Here is a 26,884-nt window from a genome sequence, read left to right on the forward strand (position 1 = left end):
AAATCCTGTTTTATTAAGCAGATCTTAATTGCCAGTCCAGAGTTTTGCACAAAGGAGGCAATATTCACAAGCAGGGAAGAGTGAGATTCTTTGTTGGCTTGCCCTCTAACTGTAAGGACATTGAGTGAATAGAGTAGCCTCTTGGAGACAGAGGAATTGAATTACTTAAGTACTGTAATCAAGGTTGACATATTTTCAGTGTGCAATGCCTTGTTTCACAGATGACTCAGTCTTGTCTCTCTAAAATTTGTCTGTGTTAGTGATTATATGTGTGTTAGATCACATATGTATGCTGTGTATATATGTATGATCTCTGTGAATTTCATGGTTTGTCTGTGTTCCTGACTGCATGTATATCCTTTAATTACTTGTGTATATTAAAGATCTTGCCATATTTAATTCACTTTGCCACAGCTGTTTGTCTTGAGGCTTGCTACCTGTAACCAAGGTCTTTATGTGAGTATTTTAATGGGGTGATTTTCAGTTTGATAGGTTCCTTGTGTAATCAGCTTACTGTGAACACAGTATTTGGTATTGTAGTCCTGTCAGGATGTTGTGGCAAATCTGATCCTGTTGCATGTGACTTGCTGTACAGTTTTCTATTGGTGTGGTCACATGCAAATCATGCAGTTATTTTTCTCTTTCTGAATGTAAATAGTATGTATATTTCCATGTATCTTCTCCAAAGTCTCATCCACCAAAGGGAAGCTGTTACACAGAAAGCCAGTCTGTGGCTTGAGGGAGACACTACTTTTAAAGATATCCTGAAGATCAAGGTTAGAGCTGGCATTGGGCACTGTGATCATGAGCACCTACCCTAACATGTGACTCCACCTCATCACTTTATGCATTGCATAACATGGATTGGAGATTATGGTAGGCAGTTGGAGGCTCAGGGAAAGCAGTTTAGGTTATTACTGAGAAACTATGATGAATTTGCCTCTGTCTTTATAGCTCATGGTCTCTTGGGAAGGGAGGCTTGCTGTTGTTATAACTGGGAAGTAATGTTACTGGAACGTGAAATGTTGAAGTGATGGAACAAACAGTTTATGAAATGCTGTTCAGGAGTTCTGGTTGTGAACAGTAGCTGTTATATTGAATTACAGGTTAGTCTGCCTTTTGCTGACCTCTTTAAAAAGGACTTACTGAGCACTTTTTAATTAAAACAAAAGTGGAATGTGAAAACATCTGGAAGATTATACTAGGGCTTAACTCAAAGGAAAGTAAGAATTTAGAAGCCACAGGAAGAGAAGAATTGTGACACTGATTAGCCACAGTAAATAAAATGTCTAATCCCTCTAAGTTTAACATGATAATTTATAGTTATGTGGTATATCTGTAACTTCAGGAAAAGAAGTGAAAGGGGAAGAGCAGCAGAAGTTGAAGATGGACTGATTTGACTGACTAACTGGCAAGAGGTAACTGTAAGAAATTTGGGAGATGCAGTTAGGATACTTGAGTGAGCAGCAGTATGTGTTCCCACTAATCTCTTGGTGGCACACAGTAGAGGAGAATACTTGAGTCAGTTTGGAGCTACTGCACAAGAAGAGTGGATTGATATTGGTGATTGCCCTAACTGATTAGTACTTGAGTTCTAATAAATATTTCTTTAGGAAATGGAATGGAGAAGAATATTAGAAACAAGAATTTAATAAATCATACAGCATTGTATAAATCAGTAGGTCTATCAAAATGTATTATTACAGAGATATTCAGAGAAGTGGTGAAAATTGTGACATCTGAAAACTTTTGTCTAAATACTGAGGACAGGACTGCTTACTCTAGTAATCAATAGAAGTGCTGTGTATATGAGGAATATTAGACATCATAGTCTCTTTTTGGGAACAAGGTGGTGTTCAGTAAAATCAGAGGGAAACAAAATTCAGAAATTACACTTTTTTCCCACATATTAACTCATCAGGAGACCTTGCTTTGGTCAAATAAGAGAATAATGAACAGGAAGTTGGAGTTAAAATCTGACAATTTTTTCAATTCCGTACAGTAGTTAATGCAAAAAAAAAAATCCTGTAAGTGTTATTGAACTTCCATATTTGCATTATAAATGGCTTCATGAAAGAAATCAAGGATGGAAAATAATCCATTAATGCAGCTGACTTCGTGAGTTAACTTCTGGAACATATATCTGTGCACTGTTGAAGAAATTATTCAGGAGTAAAAAGTCCTGGCAAAAAAGTCCAGTTTGGAGTCCATGATTATGAAGTATGTCTGTGCTATGACTTAAATTGTTAAGCCAATGAGGGGGAAACCAGTGTAAAAATGTGACCTATCACCAATGGTTTATAAATACCATGAGAGATCATTATTTTGAACTTAAAACTGCACAGTGAGATCTCTTTCTTACATATGTTCTTAAAAAGAGCTGAGTAGGGGGAGAAGAGGAGGAAGGTGTCTGCATCACATGCACAACATACGTGATTCTGAATCAGGGTTCTGCTGGAGAGGTTTGTATCCAGCAGGCTAAGTTACAGTAGAGCCAAAGTTCTGCAGACCAGGCACTGGGAAGAGGCAATAATGCTGATATCAGAGCTTCCTATCTCTTCTTCCTAATAAAAAAAAAGGCAAGTAATTGCTTAAACCAGAATAGAACATCTAATTCAGTTCATGTCTGTTGGGAATGTGTGATACAGTAACTTTATTCAAGTTGTTTAATTAGCCTGTTTACAGATTTAGTGTGACCAAACGCAGAACACTGGAGTCATAGTCTCAATTTTTATCTGAGTTGATCATGTCATTAACTGGCACCCACGATGAGGGAAACTTTGCAAAAGGAACTGTGGAATACCTTTTATTTGCTCTTCTTCAGAGTGGGCCTCTGAGGGATTGTTTAGAGGCTTGAGAGAAGTTAAAGCTCATATATTCTTTTTGTCTCATAGTAAAGCAGTGTTGTGCAAAGTGTGTAATTCAAGTGCTTTTAGTGAGCAAAGGGAGCAGGTTTTCTTCTGCAAGTGTAACAAAAAATTGATTTTGTTAAATATGGAGAAACAAACACCTTTTGAAAAGTTACAGTGTCCTGTCACTTGCCTGAAGCTTTAGTGGTTTGATTATAGTGCAGCTGAAGATGCTGGAGTTGCTTGAAGTACTTCTGGTCAACTCTGTGGGCAGGCTGCTGGGTTTCTCTTGGAGGTGCTAAGCTCTCTGACCTTGTCAGGACTGACCAGCTCTGAGAACTGTGTCATGGTCAGTTCATTAGAACAGTTTGGGTCTCACCTGGCTCTTTGAACAGCGCTGTCACAAGTTGTGTATTTGGTCTTCCACTCTAAAGAAGCAGTGTCAGCATGGGTGAAAATTGAACCAAGTGAATAACACCTTGAACTGAAGATGCTTTAAGATTCTAAAGGAATAGTTTCAGGGACTTCAGACCTCTCTTGGGTTATGACAGGTGGAGGCAGCAACAGCATTCTGTGCTCAGAAGACAGAGGAATTTTTGTGTGGAGGGGTTCAAAACCTTGTTCAACTTCCCTTAGCCTCCCTGGCCTGCAGTAATTCAAATGTGTTTGTACTCTTGTACTGTTTCAGTGCCCTTTGCTCAGTCTTATAAATGAAGAGTAAGTTGATGCTGTATACCCCTGTGAAGTGAAGGGGGTCTTGCAAACAATTTTTGAGTCTGCTGTTCTGAGGTTTTGAAGCCTTCTTAGAAATAAAAATCTCTGCTTTTTCTAGAGTTATTGGTAGTCTGGTGCTTTCACCTTAGACAACTTTCAAAGGAATGTGCTGATCTATACTGTAACCACAGAAATGTTTTGTTTTATGGCCTTACTAAGATGGAGTTAACATTGTTATGATAAGCTGTAAATCAAACAGTCCTTTATGTGTGTTCTTTATGGTGCTCACATCTACTTTCTTGATCTTGTCAATTATATAACTATCGGTTCAGTTAATATGACACAGATTTATTTCAAACCAGTGCGTGCTCTTTGCTCTGTTTGAGTGCTTAGAGTAATTCTTCTGGAAACAGAATATGATTATTTTATTGGATCCTTCAGAAAGCTGCAATGATCTCTGCCTAAATATGGATTTATGTCCAGTTATCTGGTCTAGAGCTTTTCTCTAAATGTAGGTGGTCACAGTTGTCTGCTGTATGAATAAATGCTTAAATCTTGTTAAGTAATGTTTTTCTCCTTTCAAAAGTCATGTATGTCATGTATGGCCCCAAGTGGGAATTAAATCTAGAAGGGAGAAGAATATCAAGTAGCTTCCCAGATTTGCAAGCGGCTTTGTATAAAATTGATCTTTAAGACTTTGTTATGGATGAATTGTGTGGAACACTTGAAAAAAAATTAGGTTAAATAAAATTACTTGGTGTCCCTGTTTTACTAGAAGAGCTGTTCTTACAGAGTATCCTAGAAACTGTCACATGCCTTAAGTGTTCCTGTTCAGCATTTAATCAAGTGCTTTGTAACTTATAAAAAAACCTTCTGCAAAGATACAGGAACCCGTTTATGAGGAACAGTATAGTGAGTGGCAAGCTATTGATGCTTCAGTTCAAGGAGTTGGAAGATCAGCCAAATTTGAAATGGAAAACTAAAAATAATATTTTTATTGAAGTTTAGAAATGTGACTTTAATATAAAGCAGGTATGTTGAATGCAATACAGAGACCTAAAATTTCCTTAGCATTAATGGCTTTGCAAGGCTCAGGAGACATTTAAAACTACTATGTGTACACACACAACACCTATTATGCAATCCTTGGAACTAAGCACATCACTCAGGTATGGGAAAAGCAGCTCTCATTTATTTAAGAAACCTAGTGTGGCTATAAATAGGGCAACTTTACAAATGGTGATTATCTACTGGCTTTTTATTGAATCCTAATGAGAATTTTTACTTTCTTTTTCTTTTTCTTTTCTTTTTCTTTTCTTTTTCTTTTCTTTTTCTTTTTCTTTTCTTTTTCTTTTTCTTTTCTTTTCTTTTTCTTTTTCTTTTTCTTTTTCTTTTCTTTTTCTTTTCTTTTTTTTTCTTTTTTCTTTTTCTTTTCTGTTCTTTTTCTTTTTCTTTTTCTTTTTCTTTTCTTTTCTTTCTTTCTTTCTTTTTCTCTCTCTCTCTCTCTCTCTCTCTCACTTTGGTTTCTAAGTGAAAGCTGAGAAGCTTTTAAACTATTTTAAGTGTTTTTGGGGGCTTCTGAAGTGAGCATGTGTTGACCTGAACACTGCCTGAAAGGTTTGTGTACCTGAAGGGATGCTGGATCTGAAGGGATGATGTGAGTTCTTGACAGACTTAAAACTTTTCTGCCGAGAAAGCCAAATCAGCAGTCTGTCAGCTTACGTGCAGTTCTATTTGTAGCAGCCAGTTTGCTACTGGCAGGCTGTGGCACTGTCAGCTGCACTGAAGAGTGTTTTGTTAGGACTTTGTACTTGCAGGAAGTGTTGCCTGGACTTTCTGTTGTGTATTTTATATAAACTAAGCAGAACTTTTGCCCTACATCAGTGGTCTTTATAGGGAAAGACTACCAACTTGTTCCTGGAGTTTTTTTGCTTCCTGAATTTCCTTTATGATGCAAACCAGACCTGTTAAGTAAGCTGGGAGTGGCCCTGTTGCTGCTGCTTTGGTTGATCCTAAGCTTAGGATTCCAGGGCTATTCAGGTGGGAAGGAACCTCAGAGTCTCCAGTCTAACCTGCCCCAAGCAGGGTCAGCTGTGAGATCAGATCAGCTTGAAGCAACAGTGATGTAACTACAAATTATTCTGTTGCTAATATTTAGTGATCTCTATTTGGGTTATAAAACCAAAAATTCTGAAAGTCTGCTCCTGTGTTAATAAAGTAGAGTGTGAAGTATTGACACTAGTATTTCTGTCAGAAACTTGTGTACAGAAACAAGGAATGCAGTTGGCCAGAAAATTCTACAGAAGTGCCTGGGGTAGCTCTGCTTTCTTGTGTTCCCCAGTGGTCCCTGTCCTTTGGCTAGCTCTGCAGGAAGGAGGAGACCAGCGCAGACATGGAAGAAGAATAAACAAGTTGAGTGTTCCCTGTCCTTGCTAATGCAGTGAGGAAGTCATGGAGGGTTCTGTCCTATTCACAGGGGGTTGTGTTAAAGCTGAGGGCTACAGCAAGGGTTGCTTTGCCTCTTTTTTCAGCCAAGCTTTAAAGAGCATCTGTGAAGTTCAAAGAAACTCACTTAGTAATAATTCTAAGAATTGTTTTCTTCTGCTACCTGTACAGCATTATAACACAATAAGCATATTAAGCACAGCTTTCTCAAATAATTCTGTTTCTAGACCAGGGACCATTAAATCCCTGGATAGCAAGGTGTGGAAGAGATAGCAAGTTACAGGTAGGCAGTTACAAATTCCAAGCTCCAGAAATACTGAGGAAATTGTTTTCAAAAGTACGTTGTCTTGGTTCTTGTGTGTCTTCTCTTTTATTGTGCACTAGAGCTGTACATACATAGCCAATCTGTAATCTGCTGTTCAAGATCAATTAATTCTCTGGACAAGAGAGATTTTCTTAAGAGGATTTTTTGGCAGTAAAATTTTTATCAAATGCTTCACTATTCTGTCTCAATCTCACTTACAGCTATGATCCATTGAAAGCCAGTCTCCTGGCAAATGTGATATTAAATACTATTAAGTATTTAGTGGAAGCCATTTCATGAATACAATTGAAATTACCTGGAATAAATTAATAAAATAATTAATTCAATATCTTGGCAATGTTTTCAGCTTGGAAAGAATTGTATCATGTATGACACATTTCATTCAAGTAAAATTTGCAGAAAGCTGCAAATGTAAGTTAGGAAAATAAAAGATACAGGAAGAAATAAAATCTGTCAAGGAGTGTGATTAAACAGTGACTTAAAATAATGTGATTCTCTGTTTAGGCAGTCTTATTATGAAAGCTCTAAGTCTTGGATCAATAAAATAAATCTTGGATAGATATTAATCTTTGGCTTTGACCTTAGAATTACACACAGCTACAGAACCAAGGTTATTGATGGCCATCCTAATCAGGCATTTCAGCCATCAGACTCTGAATACTTATAATTTGCTTCAGACCAAGGCAACTGTTTTTTGTTGGGTTTTTTCTGCCATTTTTTTTCTTGATGTTTATGTAGTTAAAGCTGTGATTAATATGTTCCATTTGACTGCCCTTCTACTGAAGTCATGAGTCCAGGGTGAATGGGCTACTGTTAGACTGTTAGATTTCTTTTTTCTTCCTTCCCTCCCCAGCCAAGTGGGAATAGTTTTGTTAAAACAGTGTGCTGTGAGAGTTTAATAAGTAAGAGTAGGAAGTCCCCCTAACAGTCACATGGTTCATGTTTTATTTCTAGAGTATGAATTCATCACTCAAACCTAAATGTTCAATTTTTCTTCTGTGAGCAAGTGTGAGGTTCTCTTAAGGTAAGAGTTTTAATCTCCTCAGAGACAGGACTTGGGAGCTGTTGATGCCCAAGGTACAGCAATTTTGTTCAGCTCTGTCACTGGCTTTATACAGGTGTGTGAGGTTCCTGTTGTTGCCCAAAAACTGTTACTCCTTGTCTCTTTGCCCAGGGGGTCCAGTACCTCTGTATGTTGGAAGGAACAGACTTCTAGTACAGGTATCAGCTGGCCAAGGTGCCAGTCCCAGAGCCTTGATTAGCTGAGATGTACTTCAAGGCTTGCCCAGATAAGGATGGTCTTGATATTCCTTGCCTTGCATCAGCTGCCCCATTCTACTTTCAGTTGTGATTACCGAAAGTGTTGCTCTCATCGTGAATCATCCACTATTGAGGGAGTTTCTCAGAGTGGACAGGCTGGAATAGTGCCGAGTGTTTTTCAGAAGAAAATTTTAAAAGCATTGGGACAGGAAGCTTGCAAATAGCTTGCTGCCAGCTGCCGTGGGGAGGGTGTGCTTTTAATCTCCATGCCTGGCAACACTTAATCCCAAGGTTTTCCTGGGTTTTTTCAAAGTACATCACTACTTCTAAGCAGGGGGCAGTTCATATCACCTTGATCAGTAAAGAGTGTCAGATCCTAGGATTTGACAATTTTTTATGGACAAGATCTCATGTAAAAGCTCTTCTCTGAGAATCACATCTTTCACAAAATAACAAATGAATTTAGTGGTGAGGTAATGAGAAGCTGACTTCCATGCGTGGTTGAATTTTATGAGTAAGCACTTTTCTTGTTCTTAGCAAAATCCAATAGCAACCTTCACACAGAAATAAAGAAAATGTCTCCTAGCTGCCCATTGATTCTACTCTCTTTCAGTTAAGAAAGATGTAGACCAAAGCAGTACTTTAGTGCTTGTAGATTTGACTTACCTCCATGAGACAACTGTGCTATAACTGAAAGCAGTGGCTGCATGTAAATAAAAGGCGAGGCATCCCTGTCAGTAGAAGCCTGGTTAATTCTGGGTTGAATTAGTTTATTTATACTTCATTTAAGTTCAGACAGATTCTCACTGCCATCTGGTTCCCAGAGAACAGCTAGAATAAGCACAGTGAAGTCTGTGCTTAGATTTAATTTATCAGAATTTCATGTGTTGCTAGGTCTGTTACCACACAATTTCACGCGATGGGGAACTTGTCACACCAAAGTTGTTGGACAACAAAAACAAAAGCTAGTGATGTAAAACCTCACCCAGACAAAAGAGCAAGGTGTCTCTGGCTCTGAACATAGCCACCTATTTATTGATTCTTTGCTGCTTAAAGGGACAATGAGGATTCAGAAGAAGGTGGTAATGCTTGTATCCTCTGCTGGCTGGGACAGTCTGTGGTTCTCTGCTCATTCAATATGATTCAGGCCAAGTAATTTTTACTTTAGAATGGATCTTTGTTCTTAGCATTGAGTCCTGCTGCAACTTGTGTCCAGAGGAGAGAACTTTGAGTCTCATTGGTTTGCTTTAATTCTGCTTTATTTGAGGTATGGCTATGTGTTGTTCTTTCAGGTAGAAATGCGACCCCAATTCTGAGAGTTCTCTCTTGGCATCACTTGCTTATAGAGATACAGGACAAGGGAATGTTACACAGTCTAAGACATAACTGCAAGGCCTTTAGGATTTGATCTTTCAACTTCAAATCACAGATTGACATCAGCCTGTGAGCTGGTGAATGCTCTGTGGCAGGCATGCACATTATCCTGCCATCTCCCAGTAGAACTAGTATTCTATTTAATTTCTCCTTGAAGAGGTATTGGTAATATTCTCTTTTAGCTTAAAATGGATCTCTGTACTCTGAGGAATAACCTTTTAGTCTGCTGACTGTAAAAATTGTAATACATCATCTCATTTTGGAGTTTTTAACTAGGAGACCGTACACCTGATTAAACTGGTTTATAATATATGCTGCAAAACATAAGTTCAGCTTTAATATTGTTGTGTATAAGTGCTTGTCATGCATATCCTGTAGTTAAATTTGCCTTGGAAATGGCTCACCTGTGTAGCTGGTTAGGATTTTTCCCTACTGACAGGTCTAGTTTCTGTCTGCATAGCTGTATGAATACCAAAGATGTGCTACTCTTCAGTCCTTGTCCTCTAAGGTTTAATGCTCTGGAGCAGTTTTATTTTATGTGAAGCTTGTTTACTTTCTCTTTTATTGCTGGCCTTATTTCCTCTGACTAAATAACTGAAAAGGTATATATCAAAATTAGAATCTGAGCCTCAAATCACAGCTACGTCTGAGGCCTGTAATATTGAGTATCTGCAGCTTTCTAATTACAGACTCTGAACCTAGTAAATAGGGAGGTTAAAAAACAAGGTGTAACCTGATGTATGATCTTGCATATTAAATGTGTGGGGTTTAATCTCTGGATGATGAAAGATTTAGTTGTCTGTTCAGAAGTGATATGGGGATAAACACGGGTGACACAAGTAAGGGAGCATTTTAAATTGCTTTTCTGTTCCTTTTGATTCTTCTGACACTTAGTGCTAGATCTTAATTTGTTTATATTGAAATTCCTCAGTTTTGTTAGCACTTATTTTGCCTGAGCTATATTTGGGTTTTGTTTTCAGAAGCAAATTACTTTGTAGCTCAGTGGTGTAAAATGTATTTTATAATCACAGGATCAGTATCTTGAATCACTGTTCTTAGAAAATGCTCTCTTTGGAGCTGGTTGATAATTTTTTGTGATTATGGAGAACAATATCATATTTTTGGCTGTTGTTAAAGGATAGACTTATGGTTCAAGAGTTGTATGATTGAGAATATGGTATTTTTAATGCAAAATTGGTTGTATACTCAATACTGGTAAAGTGCTACTAGAAAAGTAGAAGATACCTTGTCTCTGTGATGGCTCTTGTGGCAGGAGAAGCCTTCTGGTATCTTGAGGACTCAGAGGAGCCTTTGTGCTACCAAGTGCTTGGCATTGGTTTGTCATGTGCTGTAGGTGCAAAGGCAGGGGCAAGAGTAGTTTGTACACTTGCTTAATATAAAGAGAGAAGCATTTTGATAAGATCTTGGATGTCTCATAAATGCAGAGCTGCTTTTTAAAGTAGGCTTTTGTGACTGTATAAATGGTAGTGTGGTATGAACATTGTTTTCAAACAGATGTGGTTATGTGCACACACTGTGATAAACTGTCTGAATTCTGTTTGCTCTCTTTGCAGGCTGCGGACTTGAGTAAACCAATAGACAAAAGGATATACAAAGGAACACAGCCTACATGCCACGACTTCAATCATTTAACAGCCACAGCAGAAAGTGTGTCTCTTCTAGTGGGCTTCTCTGCAGGACAGGTCCAACTTATAGACCCTATTAAAAAAGAAACTAGCAAATTATTTAATGAGGAAGTAAGTAGAAATTTTAATATTGTTGCATGCAATGTATCTGTGATATTGAAGTGCCTGGATTTTCAAAGTTCAGTAGATGTGGCTCCATTTGCCTGTTTAGCTTATTGTTCAGTCACTGCCTTTGTTTTTCAGCTTGGACTACTTGCATAATAATGTTATTTATTGTGAAAAGATAAAGGCATCTTGTGGGGTTTAAGATTAAAAATTAGCATTTTCTAGTTTGGGTAATACTGTAACTAGAGTTGAGGACTGTTTACAGATGGAAATAAGGTCTACAAATCTAAATGTTGCTGTGTGTGCTCTGAATTCAGTTGTTTCTGAGGCTTCTGATTGCCAATGAAGAAGAAAATTTTAAGCCTCTATTTAACTCATATTTTATAGTCAAAATATTAAATAAGTTAAAAATACACATTTTTATGGTTGGGGCATTACAGCAGAAACTGCCTATATTCCTAAAGGTTTGCTTGGATAAGAGTAGGCTGTAAAGCTGAGTGCACAGAAATGCTGAGGGTTTATGATGTCTTGGCCATGTGATGTTCAGAAGGAAACTCTCCATCTGCTTTTTCTGTTGCTGCAGTAAGGAAAGATTGAAGGAGTACTATGGGGAGCACTAATGCCAAGTTACAGAACCACTGTCTCTGAGTATCTGGTAGCATTGACATTCTTAGAGGAGTAAGTGTCCAGATGCTAATAAGGAAAGAAGTCTGGTAACTGGGTTGTGACAGCATTTTCTGCAGAGAATAAGCTCTGGGAATTTGGGTGGTTTTGGGGAGGTGACTTTCTTTTGGGCATTGTTCTTCTGCTCCTTTTTTGTTTTAATTCAGTTCTGTAGAGAGGTTTGCAGGTCTCTTGGTTAGTTTTGTTTCTTTGTTCTTCTTTTCTTTTTTGAAATTTCACATCTGGATTCAAACTTTACAGATGAAGTTAAGCCTTGCTCAGCTTTCAAAGTATACCTTTCCCGCCTCAGAGAGATGTGTTGCCTTCCTCCTTCCTTGTGCAAAGAAGATTGAAGTATTGTTCTCACTGGGGATGTTTTATAATTAGGTCTAATTCCTCCTCAGCTTTCTAAAAGTAGCAACATGTAGATCAGAAGAGGGGCGTTTTTCTTCCTACCTGGCCTTGTCCCAGCTGCTCTGCCTCTGCTTGTGTTGAGTGGGAAATAGTGCTGGAGAATCTTTTAATGAACCTTTTGTCTGTTGGTAAAAACCTCTGCATAAGTAGTTGAATTGTTAATTTTAGCATTGTCCTACCACCCCCACCCACCCCTCCAAAAGTGTCTTATTTATTCTTGTACAATAATATTGTAAGTATTAAAGGTAGCAGACATACTCTAAGCAGCTGGTTTCATATCACAGAGTAGTTCCCACTCCTGTACCTGAGCTATAGTTCCTTTGAGAAAAACTTCTGGTGGAATAGTTATTTCAAGGCCCAGTGCACGTGTCCAGGCCTTGATGGTGTTTACTGTCTGGTGGCTACAGTGCAGAGCTGTGTTGAAGGCTGAATAGCTCCTGTGGTATTCCCCAAATGCTGGAAGCACTGAAGCCACTTCCATCAGCCAATATTGCTTTTTGTCAGTGCTATTGTCAGATTACTTCAGTGTGATGGAAGTGTTGCCTTTGACAGTTTGGTGGAAATCTAAATGAGCTGATCTCTCTTCTACCAAGCTAATTTAAGGATTTGCTCAGTGCTACCAAAACTGCATACAGTAGGCTACAGTTAAATGACAAATTCTTGTTTCCCACACTGACCTTATCTGCAGTTACAACCAGTTCTGAAACTGAAATATATTTTTATTCTGTCAATTACAGTATTGAAGTTTGCCCTAGATGTGTTTCTAAGTTTTGGGATGTATTTAAAGCCCCTTCCAGAGAAAAATTAGTGAGCATTGATGTTTGAACCAGTTCATTTGCTTCAAGATGAAGGTGCCTATTGGATTTTGAATATATTTTAAGTTTAGATAGTTTAGGAATAACTGTAGGCATAAGGTGGTCTGAATGAGTGTGAATGTTGTTCTACAGATCCAGCACTTATGCTGGAGGTAACAGAATTCACCACCTGTCCTGTGAGAAATTTAGTGCTTCATGTAGCCCAGAGCTCTGCTTTGCCTATCAGAATAGCAATCAGAATGTATATGATACATGAAATAAATCAACCTGTTATGATAGGCTATGTTGAACATAAAATGCAATAGCCAAAGCACTGTCTTGACTTGTTACTAATTTTTTTAAAATTCTATTGATGCAGAGGATGATAGGGACTTGAAAGGCTGAGGTGAGTGATAGATACTGTGCAGCTTTTGGCTGCCTACATAAATCCATCTGTAGCCACAGTGGTATTTCTTCCAGGTGTGTCAAAATTAAACCAGTGATATTTTCTTACTGCCCAAACCAGTCAAATATACTTCACAGATTCAGTTGTTTCCAGGCAGTAATTGGTTGTTATCAAATTAGCCAGTGCTTTCTCATCTTATTTTTTAATCCTTTTTAAATTTAAACTGAAGCCTTGAGCTGCATTTTTTTTCCTAATAAACTTGTCCTGTATCTTTGTTGCCAAAGCTGTGTAAGACCTCAATGCATATTCTTTGACTGCCTCAGATTTTTCAGTCATTACTGGCCTGTGTCTGTAATTTTATCCCTTCAACTTCTTCAAAACACAACCAAGACAATCTTGGCAAGTGTTTCTGCCCGGTGAGTGAAGCTTCTTCACTTCCTATTCTTCCATCAAACTGAACATAAGCTCTTTATCTCACATCCCTCACTGATGTGCTGATACTGTATTCAGACCATTCTTGCAATGCATCTGCTGCTCCTACTGACTGCAGGTCTGGCTTTCTTGTGCTGCAGAACTTTGTGAACACAGCTGAAAGCTTTTAAAACTCCTGAAAGTCATAACTTCAGAGTTTGTATCTTGAGAAGGAGATGAATTGTGGTCACTTGTACATGTCAGATTAAAGTCTGTCTGTATCTTCTCTTCCTGAGCTGATCTGTTCTCATTGCAAATTGTAATCTGTTTTTCACAGCCTCCTTGAAGTAAAGATCAGAGTTTCTCTGCAGTATTTAGGATCATGTAGGCCAACATGGTTATAGACATAAAGTGCCATTTCTGGTATAAAAGTTGAGCAGGTGCTCTTACAAGTAAAGGTTGTATGTCAGATTGAGCTGCTTTAGTAGAGAGCAAGAAATTTTGCTTTCATTGCCATACTGGCAATGAGAAGATTGGTGCCTACAGGAAACCAGCTGGGCTGGTGTTCTCTGCCCATGTTCTCCTAGTGTGTGCCAGGTAACTTTCTCTTTAATGTTTCTGATGCCACATTATTGAGATATGTTCACTGATAGGTATCATGCATATGACAGACTAGTTAAAATATCACAACAGAATCATAGACTCTATTATTTTAAAGCTACTCCATTTGAAGGAACTTTGCTGTGTTTAGTTACATCTCTCAGCTCTCAAATATACCATGGCTGTTTTAACCAATGATAATTTACAGGAGAGAGACTTTCTGGTTTTATACTGAGGTTGACAGCAGCAAAAGTGTAATCTAAAATGGCCAAATGCTGCTTTCCAGTGACAGTTCCACAACAGATAACAGTGGATGTATTATCCATTAGTTTGATGTTTTTGTGATTTTGTATTTTTGATGTTTGTGTGCTAAACAGCATAGCAAGATTTGAGGGAGATTCTTCTTTCTTCTTTGTTTTTAGGGCCTTTGCAACTTATTCTGGTATTCCTTGGGCTCTTTATATTTGCACTCTTGCCTTTTGTGTAGCTCAGCTCTTCTTTCTGCTTTCAATCAATATGCCAAATACAAATCTTGAATGTGCTTGTAGAGAATTACTTGTCTGCAAGTTACAGCTGAGTGGTGCCATGGACAACATGGTAAGTTGTGGAAGTCCACCAGAACTACAGTAGTCAAAGGAGTCAGACTTCACCTCTCAGTTCTTAGAGCACTGAAGACATTATGACTAGGAATGTTTGTTTAATGTGTGTGCATTTTAAAACATTTTGTTTTAAAGGAAAGTGCTTAATCAAATGGTAACAGGATATTGACAGGTCTTTGGCTATTGAAAGAAAAATAATTGGATGTTGGGGTTCCAAGGTGAAAAGTTGGTGGTGCCTTGTGAGTTCACTCAGCCCGTGCATTTACCTACTGACTTTGCAGCCACATGATAACAGGGTCACTGTGTATGCAGCCTTTGCTCCCTGAATCAGTAAAAGCTGGTAGGTTTTTTTTTTCAGAGGTTGGGTTGTGTTATAAAATCAGAGCCTAAATTTACTGTTGTTCATTTGTAATCTGTTTGCTGTATAATTCAGATGAGTAACTACTTTTTTCCCCTTTAGTTTATTCAATGTTTTCCTGTTTCCTTCTCATGCTCTTCAACCTACAGGGAAAAGTAAACCAAAGAGCACTGCATTTAGATTCATAACAGATTGGCTCAGCTGAAGTATGGTCTTTGTGGAATGTGACTGGACCATAATAACAACTTTTGAAAGTACTTTGTCTGAAAATAATTTGCTCTTCATTGCCTGATAAGTTTTAGCAAATACAGTAATTAACATAGTTCTTGTCTAGAAAGTTAAGTTCACTTTATTTAAGCATTGCTCCTCATCCCTCAGAAAGCTCAGATTTACAGTTAATCATGGAAAATTTAATTTTCAGAGTTTCTGATGTGTATCTTCTTTGTTTTTCACAGAGACTAATAGACAAGTCCCGAGTAACCTGTGTAAAATGGGTACCAGGTTCGGAAAGCCTTTTCCTAGTAGCTCATTCCAGTGGCAATATGTACTTGTATAACGTGGAGCACACTTGTGGTACCACAGCCCCGCACTACCAGCTACTTAAACAAGGAGAGAGTTTTGCAGTGCACACTTGCAAGAGTAAATCCACAAGAAACCCTCTGCTTAAATGGACAGTAGGTGAGGGTGCCCTGAATGAATTTGCCTTTTCCCCTGATGGGAAGTTCTTGGCGTGTGTGAGCCAGGATGGTTTTCTTCGCGTGTTTAACTTTGATTCGGTGGAATTGCATGGTACAATGAAAAGCTACTTTGGAGGACTGCTGTGTGTGTGTTGGAGCCCCGATGGGAAATACATAGTGACAGGTGGAGAGGATGACTTGGTGACAGTTTGGTCTTTCGTGGACTGTCGAGTCATAGCGCGAGGCCACGGACACAAATCGTGGGTCAGTGTCGTTGCGTTTGATCCATATACCACTAGTGTAGAAGAGAGTGACCCGATGGAATTTAGCGGAAGCGATGAGGATTTCCAAGACCTTCATTTTGGCAGAGATCGAGCAAATAGCACGCAATCTAGACTATCCAAAAGGAACTCTACAGACAGTCGTCCAGTAAGTGTTACGTATAGATTTGGTTCGGTAGGCCAGGACACACAGCTCTGTTTGTGGGATCTTACAGAAGATATCCTCTTCCCCCACCAACCTCTCTCAAGAGCAAGGACACATACAAATGTCATGAATGCCACAAGTCCACCTGCAGGAAGTGGTGGAACTAACCCAGGAAGTAATGGAAACAGTATCACAACACCTGGAAACTCTGTACCCCCTCCTCTTCCACGGTCAAACAGCCTTCCACACTCTGCAGTCTCAAATGCTGGCAGTAAAAGCAGTGTCATGGATGGTGCCATTGCTTCTGGCGTTAGTAAATTTGCAACCTTATCGCTACACGATCGGAAGGAAAGACACCATGAAAAAGATCACAAGAGAAACCATAGCATGGGACATATATCTAGCAAGAGCAGTGACAAACTGAACCTAGTTACTAAAACCAAAACGGACCCAGCTAAAACTTTGGGAACACCTCTCTGTCCCCGAATGGAAGATGTTCCCTTGTTAGAGCCTCTTATCTGTAAAAAGATAGCACATGAAAGACTGACTGTGTTAATTTTTCTTGAAGACTGTATAGTCACTGCTTGTCAGGAGGGATTTATTTGCACATGGGCAAGGCCTGGTAAAGTGGTAAGTTTTAATCCTTAATGCTGCATCAAAGAGCTAGAACTCTGAATAGATAGTTTTCTTGAAATATAATGAATGTTGAATATAAAATTTCTTTATGCTTAATGTAAAAAAATATCCTCAGAGCCATACTTTTGGATACTGCATGCCATATTTCTGAATGATTTGAAGTGTCTTGGATACAATTATTAAATATAGTTGCCTTCCAGCAGAAGAAATAAATACTGTGCATCTAAACTATTGATCAGTGTTCTTATACTTAAGCATAACCACAATATGGTGAAAGCTATTTATGTAAAAATTGAAGTAAAACCTGTCAAACACTAAAATAATCATAATCCTTCTAATGTTTTCTAAAAAATAAGCACTCCCAATGAGAGTAGCTTATGAAAAGCTGCTGCTTCTAAGTCTAATGAGAAACGTGAGCCTCTGAAAAAGTGAAAACCAAAGTGTTTTATTCCTCCATTCTTTTCTGTGGTGGCCTGCCATTAATGTGAAACCACTTCTTATTAAAACATCAGCCATTTTATGCACAGATTTGTGAGCCCTGTACTGACTGTAGTTTATGCTCTTAAATTGTGAATCAGTATTAACAAGGAACTCTAATTATAGCCAGGTTTTGATTTATGTATTTAAGTTAGGGAAAATCCTGCAAGCTTTCTCTCAGTAGTTTCAGTGTTCTGTTCCTGTCAGGTTTGTTAAGGCAGTTCAACCACTACAAGCTCGTGTTTTTGATAGCACCTGTTCCATCAGCTGAACCTACATTAGTCTATTACTAGTTTTCACTCTTGTTGTTGATGCATTTGAACACCTATAATAATTTATTTTTCTTCTGTCTGATGTATAGATAGCTAAATTTTGACTGAAGCTAAATGTGGTGATTCTTACATTAAAAAGTACTTTGTGCTACAATAGCTCTGCTTGCCAGCAACTGTTCAAAGGAATACAGCTATGAAAACATTTTCAGAGTTGATCTGAGAAAAAGAAACATTATTTTTGTGAAAATTTCTGAAAGGGGATGTAGACTATCACCTGAAGTAAGAGAAATGATCTGGTAATACCTGAATAATGCCATGTTGAGCAACTTAAATGAAAATCTGTTGTTTGTTAGATTTTAACCATTTGGTTCATAAATCTGACTTCTGAAGTAGAGGTGCTGTATATATTTAGATACCACATCTTCATTACTATAAACATGCAAGTAAAACTCAATTATTTTTCTTAAAGTTGTTTGTATAATGTAGGCTTTTTTGAGATCTTATCAAACTAGTCACAACATACGTATGCGTAAAAATCTGTGTCTGTTCTGCATCTTAATGCATATTTCAAGATTAAATCTAAAACCTAAGATTGAAAACCCCTTTATGGGAGAAGGGAGGAGGGTGTTACCTAAAAGTATTTTTTGCCTAAGAACTACAAATCCAGCATTAATTTTAAAAAGAAAAAAACAACACTCCCTTAAAACACTAAACTATTTAAAATGTTTGTTCAAAATGAAAGTATTAAAGCAATTATACTTTTGTGACTCAGTGCACTTCACTTCTTATTAATTACAGCAGTGCCTCAGATTCCTGTTGTGAGCTACATTTTCCTTTTGTTCTAAAACTCCTTTGAATACTATTAAACACTACACTGTCACATTTATTTTTCAGTGGCTGAGGTGGGTTTTGTTAGACTGAGTATAACTTAAATATTTTTATGTATTGACTTTGATTTGGAATATGACATTTCAAATATTTCAGAGATAAAGTATGCAGTACCAAAAATCAGGATTTATGTATTGGCCAATATGGGAAACTTTAACTACAGGTAAGTAATTTTCATGCTGAAGTTATCACTTTCAAAATTAATATATTGCACACTGATGTAAATGCCATATTCTTTAGGATGTATTTACTTAGAAATTTACGAATTAATTTGTTTTTCTGATTTCACTTGCATTTCTAGTGAGCTCACTCTGCTGGTAAAAACTAAATTTTGGTGGCATGTTTACAGGGCTTTGTTAGGAAAATACTTGTGCCAGAAGGACGTTATGAGCATCCTTTTTGTTTATAGGAAAGCACTTAATTTTATTTAATGAGAATTGTCAAAGTATAAAACACTCATGGTGATGTCTTTCTTACTGGGTTATATACCATCATTTCTGTTTCACCAGCTGTTTTATCCTAGGATGTCCCGTTAAATTGGGGTTTAAAGTTGCTATTTCTAGTCTTCCTTTGACATATGGCTCCCCAAGTGATCTTAAAGCTCTGTCACTTTTTTGTCTGCCAACTCTATAAAGTAAAAGCCTCTGAATCTTGCTGCTGCTTCCATCATTGCCTCAGAAGGCCTTCATTAAATTGATGCCACTGCCAGCCTAAAGAAAGAATTGGATGGAAAAGCAAAGGAGGCTTGCAGTGTCTAATGTAATTTCCATTGAGCCAGTGCTACCTCTCCCTCTCATTTCCAACAGCCATCAAAACATGTGCTGGATGATTTGACAGTGTATGACAAATTCTGTATATTTTTCTGGTTGGGCTTGTGCTGCCCTGAGTGGAAAATAAATCCAGAAGTGTCTGTTCAACCATGATCCCTGTGATAGTTGATAGTCTGTACAGTGCTGACATTGTCCTGACAGTTTGTTTATAAACTTTCCAAATTACTGCTTCGGTGTGTACAAAATCATACCTTGAGCTTTCTCACGGGATGTACCGTTCTTGCATTGCACTTCCAGAACTGCTCTGCCAACTCCCAGTCAGTGAAGTGAAGTGGAAAAATTCAATTAGAAACAAGTTGGATGAGGCTCAGGGTTCATTAGTTTCAATTTTTTATTCTTTTTCTTTTTCTCTTTTTTTTTTTTTTTTTTTTTTTTGTGAGCTGATTTCTGTGAAAGAAGGTTCAGGGCGGTCAGAAAAATAGGTTGCCCTAACAAGAGTATGAGCTTTTCTTCTCAACTTGGTGACAATTAGCTGTCGTCTCTCACCCGTGTTTGCCAGGCCCTGATGGGAAACCTTAACGGGATTACAGAACTGTTGGATTCATCTGGAAATATAGAAACAGAATTTGGAAGGAACAGAAGGAAACTTTATTGTGCTATCTTTATAGCTACGTCAGACTGAATTACAGGATCTGCAGAAGCAGTTAAAAAACCCCAACAAAAGCAACCCACAAAACCCCAAAGTGGTACTTGGATATGCAAAATAAGTTTTCTCTGAACTCAGTGGTCAGAGTAACTACTTACATGATTTCTGTCTTGGGCTTCAAAACTGACTGTTCACTGTCTGTACAGTGACTCCATTTTATGGGAGTGAAAGCTGCTGGTGAGTTCCCTGTGTCAGAAAGCTCAAGGTAAGATTGGCCAGAAGCACCAGGTGAAATGGCAGTGTATAACCTAGCAAGAGAAGCATCCTACCACTTTGTAAAACAAATGCACATGGAATTTATTTATTTGACTTATTGTACAGGAAAACTTAGACTTAAATTATAACATCCTTGAATTTTCTAGTTAACTACAATTGTAGTACAGTATCATGTTTTAGTATGACTTCTGTTTTAGTGAAAGTACTTAAACATTCATGTACTATATTTGAGTGAGATGAGCAGCTATACATACTAATTCTTCCTCAGTGGAAAGGAGCATTTCATCATTACAATTGAAGTTCAATTGCTGGTATTTAAGTACTATCAAATAGATTTCTTTCAACGTGATACGGTATCTGTATAAACTTCAGGGATGATTATAGTTAAACTGAAACAGAGCTATACAACTTCAGGTTACCATGCTAAAATTTGAAGCTTTCTGTAATGTGCACAATAGCAAAGTTGCACATGTCATACCCACATTATCAGGGTGAATTAAACCTAGAGTACACTGGTGAGATATTTATAGCAAGGTATGTGTGTGTGCGCGTGTGTGAGGAGGTGTGACAAGTGGCTCCAGTAAAGCCAGGAGAGATCATAACCCTGTAAAGGCTTTATGATGAGGATGTCTGGATTAGGAAATAACATGACTTTTACTAAACACTTTCTAGAAAACCCATGTTCTGAATTATCACCTCTTAAAATTTGAGTATGTACTTGGAATGACTGTATATGTCTGCCCCTTTAACAACATAAAACTACTAAATTAATATTTAAAATGCTGGCCTGCTTATGTTACAATAATAAAATTTGTGTCAGTTAATTTACTGTCAATTTACGTGTAAAGATTAAACTATTTTTTCTGCATTTTATGATTCTGTATACTGGAGTTTGTTAAAGATTGACATGTTAGGTGATACTGTACAAAATTGTATTGACTACCTTTAGTGAAAATCAAAAGTAAAATTCATATGTATTTCCTTTTTACACTTCCATCTAATTTCTTGACAACTTGAATAAATTTCATAGAGCCTTTCTAACATGAACTATTGTTAATTTAACTGTTGCAATAATTAAGCTTTAAGAAGTATTGTTGGTATATTTATAATTTTAAGAAGATCATGTTTGTTTCATACTGCTTATTTTTAGCTGTTCTATTGTCACTGTTACAGCTGAAGAACTTTACTAAATACTTGACATTACAAAATAACTTGCTGGGGTTGTCCTCTGTATACTGATGTTAAATAAAAATGTGTGATTGAACTGTAAATGTAGATAACTTTCAATAGTCCTTTCCACATTTGAGTTTTAATTTATCTTGCAGTGCTTAGGTGGTCTTATGCTCTCACACTGTGCTGAACAAATGGCCACAATGCAACTGTTAACTTGTCATGCTTTAAAGTAAGAAGTTGATCACATCTGTAACTTACTCTGAGAAAATGTTTCATCTCAAGACTATGCAGATGTTTTGATGTTTAAAGCTTGCTGATAAGGTCATGACTCAAGGTAGCTATTTTTTTTAGGACTAGAGTAACATTAAACAGAATACTTACCAAACCACTTTTCAAACTTGTTTAAACTCAGATTCAGCAGAACACAGACATGGCTGTCTCTAGATTCTCTCTGCACACCTGTCCGGTAGGAGCTGGGGCAGAGTGTCGTCATTCCTTCTAGGACTCTACAGGAGCTCTTTCCTCTGTGGACTCTGGTGCAGGGTATGTTCTTTATTCCAGCTTTAGATCTTGGTGTTTACCTAATGATTGCTGAATTTACAGCCCCAAGGATATGGCTCATGCAGATGATTGAAGCATTTTCTGTCTAGAAAAAAATAGTCTAGAATGAAACTCATCTGAACTAAAATAAACTAGCCTAAAGCCTTGACTGCAAAATTTCTTGGAGCAAATTTAGGTGATGATTTCAGATGTTGCCCTTCCTTTTGAGGGGTTAGGCACTGTCTCACCTTTGCAGTGGTGATTCCTTGGTAACAAAGAAAAAGCCAAACCCATGCTATTTACTGAAGTGTGTCAGAGGCATTTTGAGGAATTTCAGTGTAAAAGTGAGTTACTTTGGGTCCAGTCAGACAGGGAGGACTCGTTAGTCTCTTGTGCAAAAATACTCTGTAGACTAAAGCTGAGGCACTCATCTATGTAAACCTGAGAACTTTGTGGTACTTTCAAGGTATTGATTGACCATTGTGATGGTCTATACATAGAACATTGATGCATATTTAAGAACAGGAGCTAGTGAAAGAAAAAAAAAAGAAATCTGCTTGAAAGCTTCTGGAACATCCAGTTATATCAAATGATTCAAGAACTGGTTGGTCAAACCAGTTTCTCAATAGTCAGCGTGAGCCTGAAACAAAACCCAGCTTCCACAGGTTTTGTGGTCAGAGAAGGTATTTGGCAAAATATGTCTTGAAACATGAAGGTGTCATTTTGCTTGCCTTTAATAATGTTGCACAAACTTCTCAAGGAAATAACTTTTAAGATAATGTTATTTTCTGGGTTTTGAAGCTGGATTTTAGATAGGTGCTGCTTAACCTTATCAAACTCATTTGGTTCCTTTCTTCTCCTAAGACCACAGTCCCTTTACGGCCAACTCACATGGGGTTGCCTTAAGTCATATACTTTTCCCTGAGGTTTTCCCTGGTGTATCTCAATTTCATTATTTTCTAAACTGAAAATTTTACACCTTACTGACTTTTGTAGTTTAGGAAAGTAGGGAAACAACAGTTTATAAACCTGTGAGCCCTTACTGCTTGATTGAAGCTTAAGGTCCTATTTTTTGAGCCCAGGTCAGATTTCTGCTGGCAAAAGACTTTTTGCATTTTCAAGCACCCAAGTAGTTGCATCTTAGTTTTTGGTTTGTTTTTTTTTTTTTCCTCTTGGACCTGCATAATCTTCCATTCACCTAGTACCACTGGGACAGATTTTTAGTTACTGATGGTTTCCTGCAAGCCCTGAATTTGGTTTTTTTTGTTGACAGTGACCTCTGTTAAGAGAAAAACTTCTTTATATACACAGAAGAGAAGTTGCAAGTGAAACTCTAAAGGTGCTACAGTCTTTTATAAGGTCTGGTGTCAAATGGTTTATGCATTTATACTTTCGTGTAATGTTATCAGAGGAACAGAGGAAAAAAAGGCAAATGGAATACAAATTTAAAAGCCCATTTAGTGAACACACAAACTGTGTAAAGACAGCTTTGCTATATCCCCCTAAATCCCATACAAAATATTTCTCTGTAGCATGTTATGTGAATGAACAGCATGTGCTTTCCTGAGCATTTTTATTAATTTTATTACTCCATTAGAGATTAATATGTGATTTAGTGAGTATATGCAGTTCAGAAGCTTTTGCTGTTAAACACTTATTCTTTGGATAAAGAACTTGAAGATTTTGTTCATGCAAGCCTTAAAACCAGTTCAGATAATTTAACTACAGAATTTTAAACAAATGTGAGAAATCTCACTTTGGTTTTGGTGTATTATTGCTCAATCACCGTAATGGACCATGGGCTCAAGCAAAGCTTCAGTCCAAATTACTTTGTAACTCCAGTTATGTAGTAACCCTAATTACTCCAGGAATGTCACAGTTCTGGACAAGAATAAACTACTCCTGGAGTATTTTTCAAATAATAATTTCCCATTATTTTACATACTGGCAATAGTAGAAATGGTTTAACAAACCAGTATCATTCTTGTATGGACATTTGTTAATTCAGCCATATTTTAATTGGTCTAATTGCATTAGGGAAGTGTACTATGAGACTTCTTTTTTTACATTTGATTACTTGTTATGTTGGACCCTTTCCTTTATTTTTTTCTACCTTTCAATTTCAAACCAGAAAGTAGAAAGATGAGCAGTTTAACATCCAGCATGTTCTGAGTGCCAGTGGAGCTGTTTCCCTGAAGGAGACATGCACTTTCTGGATCCTGCTTGCATGTCCAAACTTGCTGTTTATTATCTAGATTAGTGGAACTGTTTATGATTGCACCTTTGGCTCCAATTAAACATCTTCTAATTTAAATTAAGAAAATATTAACACAGTGGCTACTGTTGACTATTTTCCTACTTAGTATTGCAATATCTTCCTGGGTTGTTTTTTTTTTTTAATGTAGCAATTACATGCTGATCTTTCATATAATTAGTTTCTCTTGTGAAACATTGTTTCATGTCTTTGGAAAAAAGCCCCAGACTTTTGTCTGGATTGTATGTGGAATTTTAAAAAATATACCCACCCCTCTCCTCACAATCTCATGATGGGGAGGAGGGTTTGTGTTTGTGCTGCTGCAGTGAACAGATCCCAGCAAATGAGTGCCACGAGCCTCGGGTGCAAATGGCCTTCCTGATTGTATTTGTTATGGCTTTTCACCCCTACCCATGCCAGTGTATTTTTGCCAGATGTGCAAAGTCCTGTATGTTTCAGGAAGTCAGAGAATGCATGGATAAACAGGATAGCCCTTGCAGCTAGAGCTGAAGCAGCCTGTGTTCAATACTCACAGTGCTGACTGACTTAGGAGAAATGACCCCATCCTTTGAGAGCTGCATTGCTCAGCCGTGGAGTGTCCCATTAAGATGACAGCAGCTACCTCTCTGAGGTTGGGATGAATGTCGTTTTACTAAATTCCGGTCTTGGATCTCATAACTCTTCCATTTCCTGAGCCTGCTAGACTCATATGCTGACAAAATACTACTGCTAATAAAACACTACATTTATTTACAAAACTTTGAGCAGTGTCTTAATTTGTTCCTGCTGCTTGCTCAGTGGGATTCGTTTGTCCTTAAGCCTGAAGCTGCTGCACTATGCAGCAGAGCTGCAGCTGTTGTGGCTCTGCTCTTCCCTGTTTCCTGTCACAGCTGTTAAACAGGCTGACTTGGCTGTTGCTCTAATAAGTTGCTGCAGCTTTTGTTTCATCTTTTCCCACCTGATAGACTGGGTGGTTCCATCACAGAAAGCACTACACTCTAATGGCTTTCTTCTTTCTTTACAGGCAGGAGCTTTTTATATTTTTTCATTACCTTACCCATCATATTCTTCCAGAGAATACAACTACAACTGTTCCAATCCCACACCCTTTGTATCACATATGAGATGTACTGTGAACTTTTGTATCAAAGCAGTAACTTTATTTCAGCCCTCACTTGCTTTTCTTAAGTTGTTTTCCTCTATCTCCTGTGTTACACTGAACACAGCCTGGTGAATAGCCTTGCTTGGAAGGCTCTGATACAATGGCAAAATGCTGTAGAATTTTTGTTTTAATCAGGACCTACTGAGAACTCATCACCTTCGGTGAAACTTATGTGCCTAAAGACCAAATTCATACTCTTTGCTTTTCTTGTATGAACATTTAAGATGTCGTCTGAAATCAAGTACTTGAAAGAACTCACAGACTTTCTGGTCTCTCCCCTGGGAGTGAATTTCTGAATGCATCATAGCCTAGTCCAAGTTTTAAGGCAGTACTTGCATACATTTGTTCCATCTGCAGAAGCACAAGGATATTGGTCTTGAGGTTATTTCCACTTCGATGTTCCTCTGGCTTGCCTGCTCAGAGCTGCAGAATTACTTCAGAGCGAGGACTGAAATACAAGGAATTCCTAGTACTCACTGAAAGCCATCTGCACTGAGCTGCTGCTCTTCAAAGCAGAGAGCATTCACCACCTATGAGGTGTAACCAGGACTGACTCCTTGTTCCTAGTCTTGGAACTTGCATTCTAGAGTGGCTGGTAGTTGACAGGGAATGAGGCACCACACTGAATTTCAGTATGTGCTGCCAGTTTCTAGAGGAATCCTAGGAAAATAACTTCATTTTGTTTCCCAAGAATAGGTTGCATTACAATGTAAATCCAATGCTAGAATAGGGCTTATTTCTCCTGTATAGGGTGGTTATGAGCCTGTTGAAAAAGACTTGACATTATGCCATCCCGAGAGCTTCCTGTGTGCTTATAAAGCACATATTTGCATATGAACAGTTTGGATTGCTGATTTAATTAAGACTGAAAATAATACCTTTGGACGTCTTTTTCCAGGGTACTTCAAAGTTGCTTAGTGGATGTAATCTTCTGACAAGAAAGACCTTCCAGTTGCTGCTGGATTTAATAGACTTGTGAAGAATGCTTCAGTAATGAACTAGTGAATTCTGATTCAACCTTGTCACTTTCCAACAAAACTTCCCTGGTAAAAAATTTCAGAAGTGTTTCAGTGGCTTGTTTGCTCTAAAGTTCTGCCTTCTTTCACCATCCAGTTCATAAGTAATAACTAGGAAACTTTTTGTTCTCATGAAATATGCAGGATCTTTGCACATCCTGAATGTCAAATGTAAAGAACAACCCACTTCAGTCTACCTCAACAGTGTTTGCATCAGATATTCCCTGCATAAACAAATACACATAAAGGTGTTCAGGTTCTTTCAGGTGAGGTCTATGGAAGGCACCAAGTTTAAGTTCCATGTGCTTTGTTATATATAAATGTCGTATGGACCATATGCAAATACAGTCTGCCAGAAATCCTGCAAACTACTCAGGTTCATGACATGTCTGAAATGATCAGATTTTTTTTTTAAAAAGAAGGGCTTTGGTTTAAACAGAAATTTGATGACTTGAATCCAGTCAGTCTGGCCCTCTTTCCCCTCTTTCCACCTCTTCTGAGGTCAGTGTTTACTTCCATCATCACGACCTCTCAGTTCTTGGATCCAAGTTTGAAAGAGCTCCTGTAGATTCTGAAGAAGTGACATAATTCTGTCTTCTGTCTGTATGCTAATTGCTGCCTGATCTTGTCTAGTTTGATGGATCTGAGTCCCGGAATCTTAATTTTGAGGTAAGAACATAAGCTGGGAGCTGCTTAGAGGAGTTACTG

General features: G+C 37.9%; 1 protein-coding gene across 9 annotated transcripts in view; it reads left to right on the forward strand.

Moving 5' to 3' along the window:
• The window catches only part of WDR20 (WD repeat domain 20), a 46,099-nt gene that overhangs the window by 17,371 nt on the left and 1,844 nt on the right, over positions 1-26,884 (forward strand). Inside the window, exons 2-5 of one of the 9 annotated variants that reach the window (XR_003946199.2) lie at positions 10,542-10,724; positions 15,419-16,696; positions 21,617-21,747; positions 23,018-26,206. Coding sequence is in view for 3 of the 9 variants with exons in the window: in XM_030240179.2 (XP_030096039.2) it covers positions 10,542-10,724; positions 15,419-16,696; positions 21,617-21,706 (1,551 nt within the window). In the remaining 6 variants the exon portion in view is untranslated. Of the gene's footprint in view, positions 1-10,541; positions 10,725-15,418; positions 18,503-21,616; positions 21,750-23,017; positions 26,207-26,884 lie in introns of those variants that run through there. The other 8 variants (XR_003946200.2, XR_003946204.2, XR_003946203.2 and 5 more) reach the window with 8 other exon arrangements.

The sequence above is a fragment of the Serinus canaria genome, chromosome 5, assembly GCF_022539315.1.
Source record: "Serinus canaria isolate serCan28SL12 chromosome 5, serCan2020, whole genome shotgun sequence".
NCBI lineage: Eukaryota > Metazoa > Chordata > Aves > Passeriformes > Fringillidae > Serinus > Serinus canaria.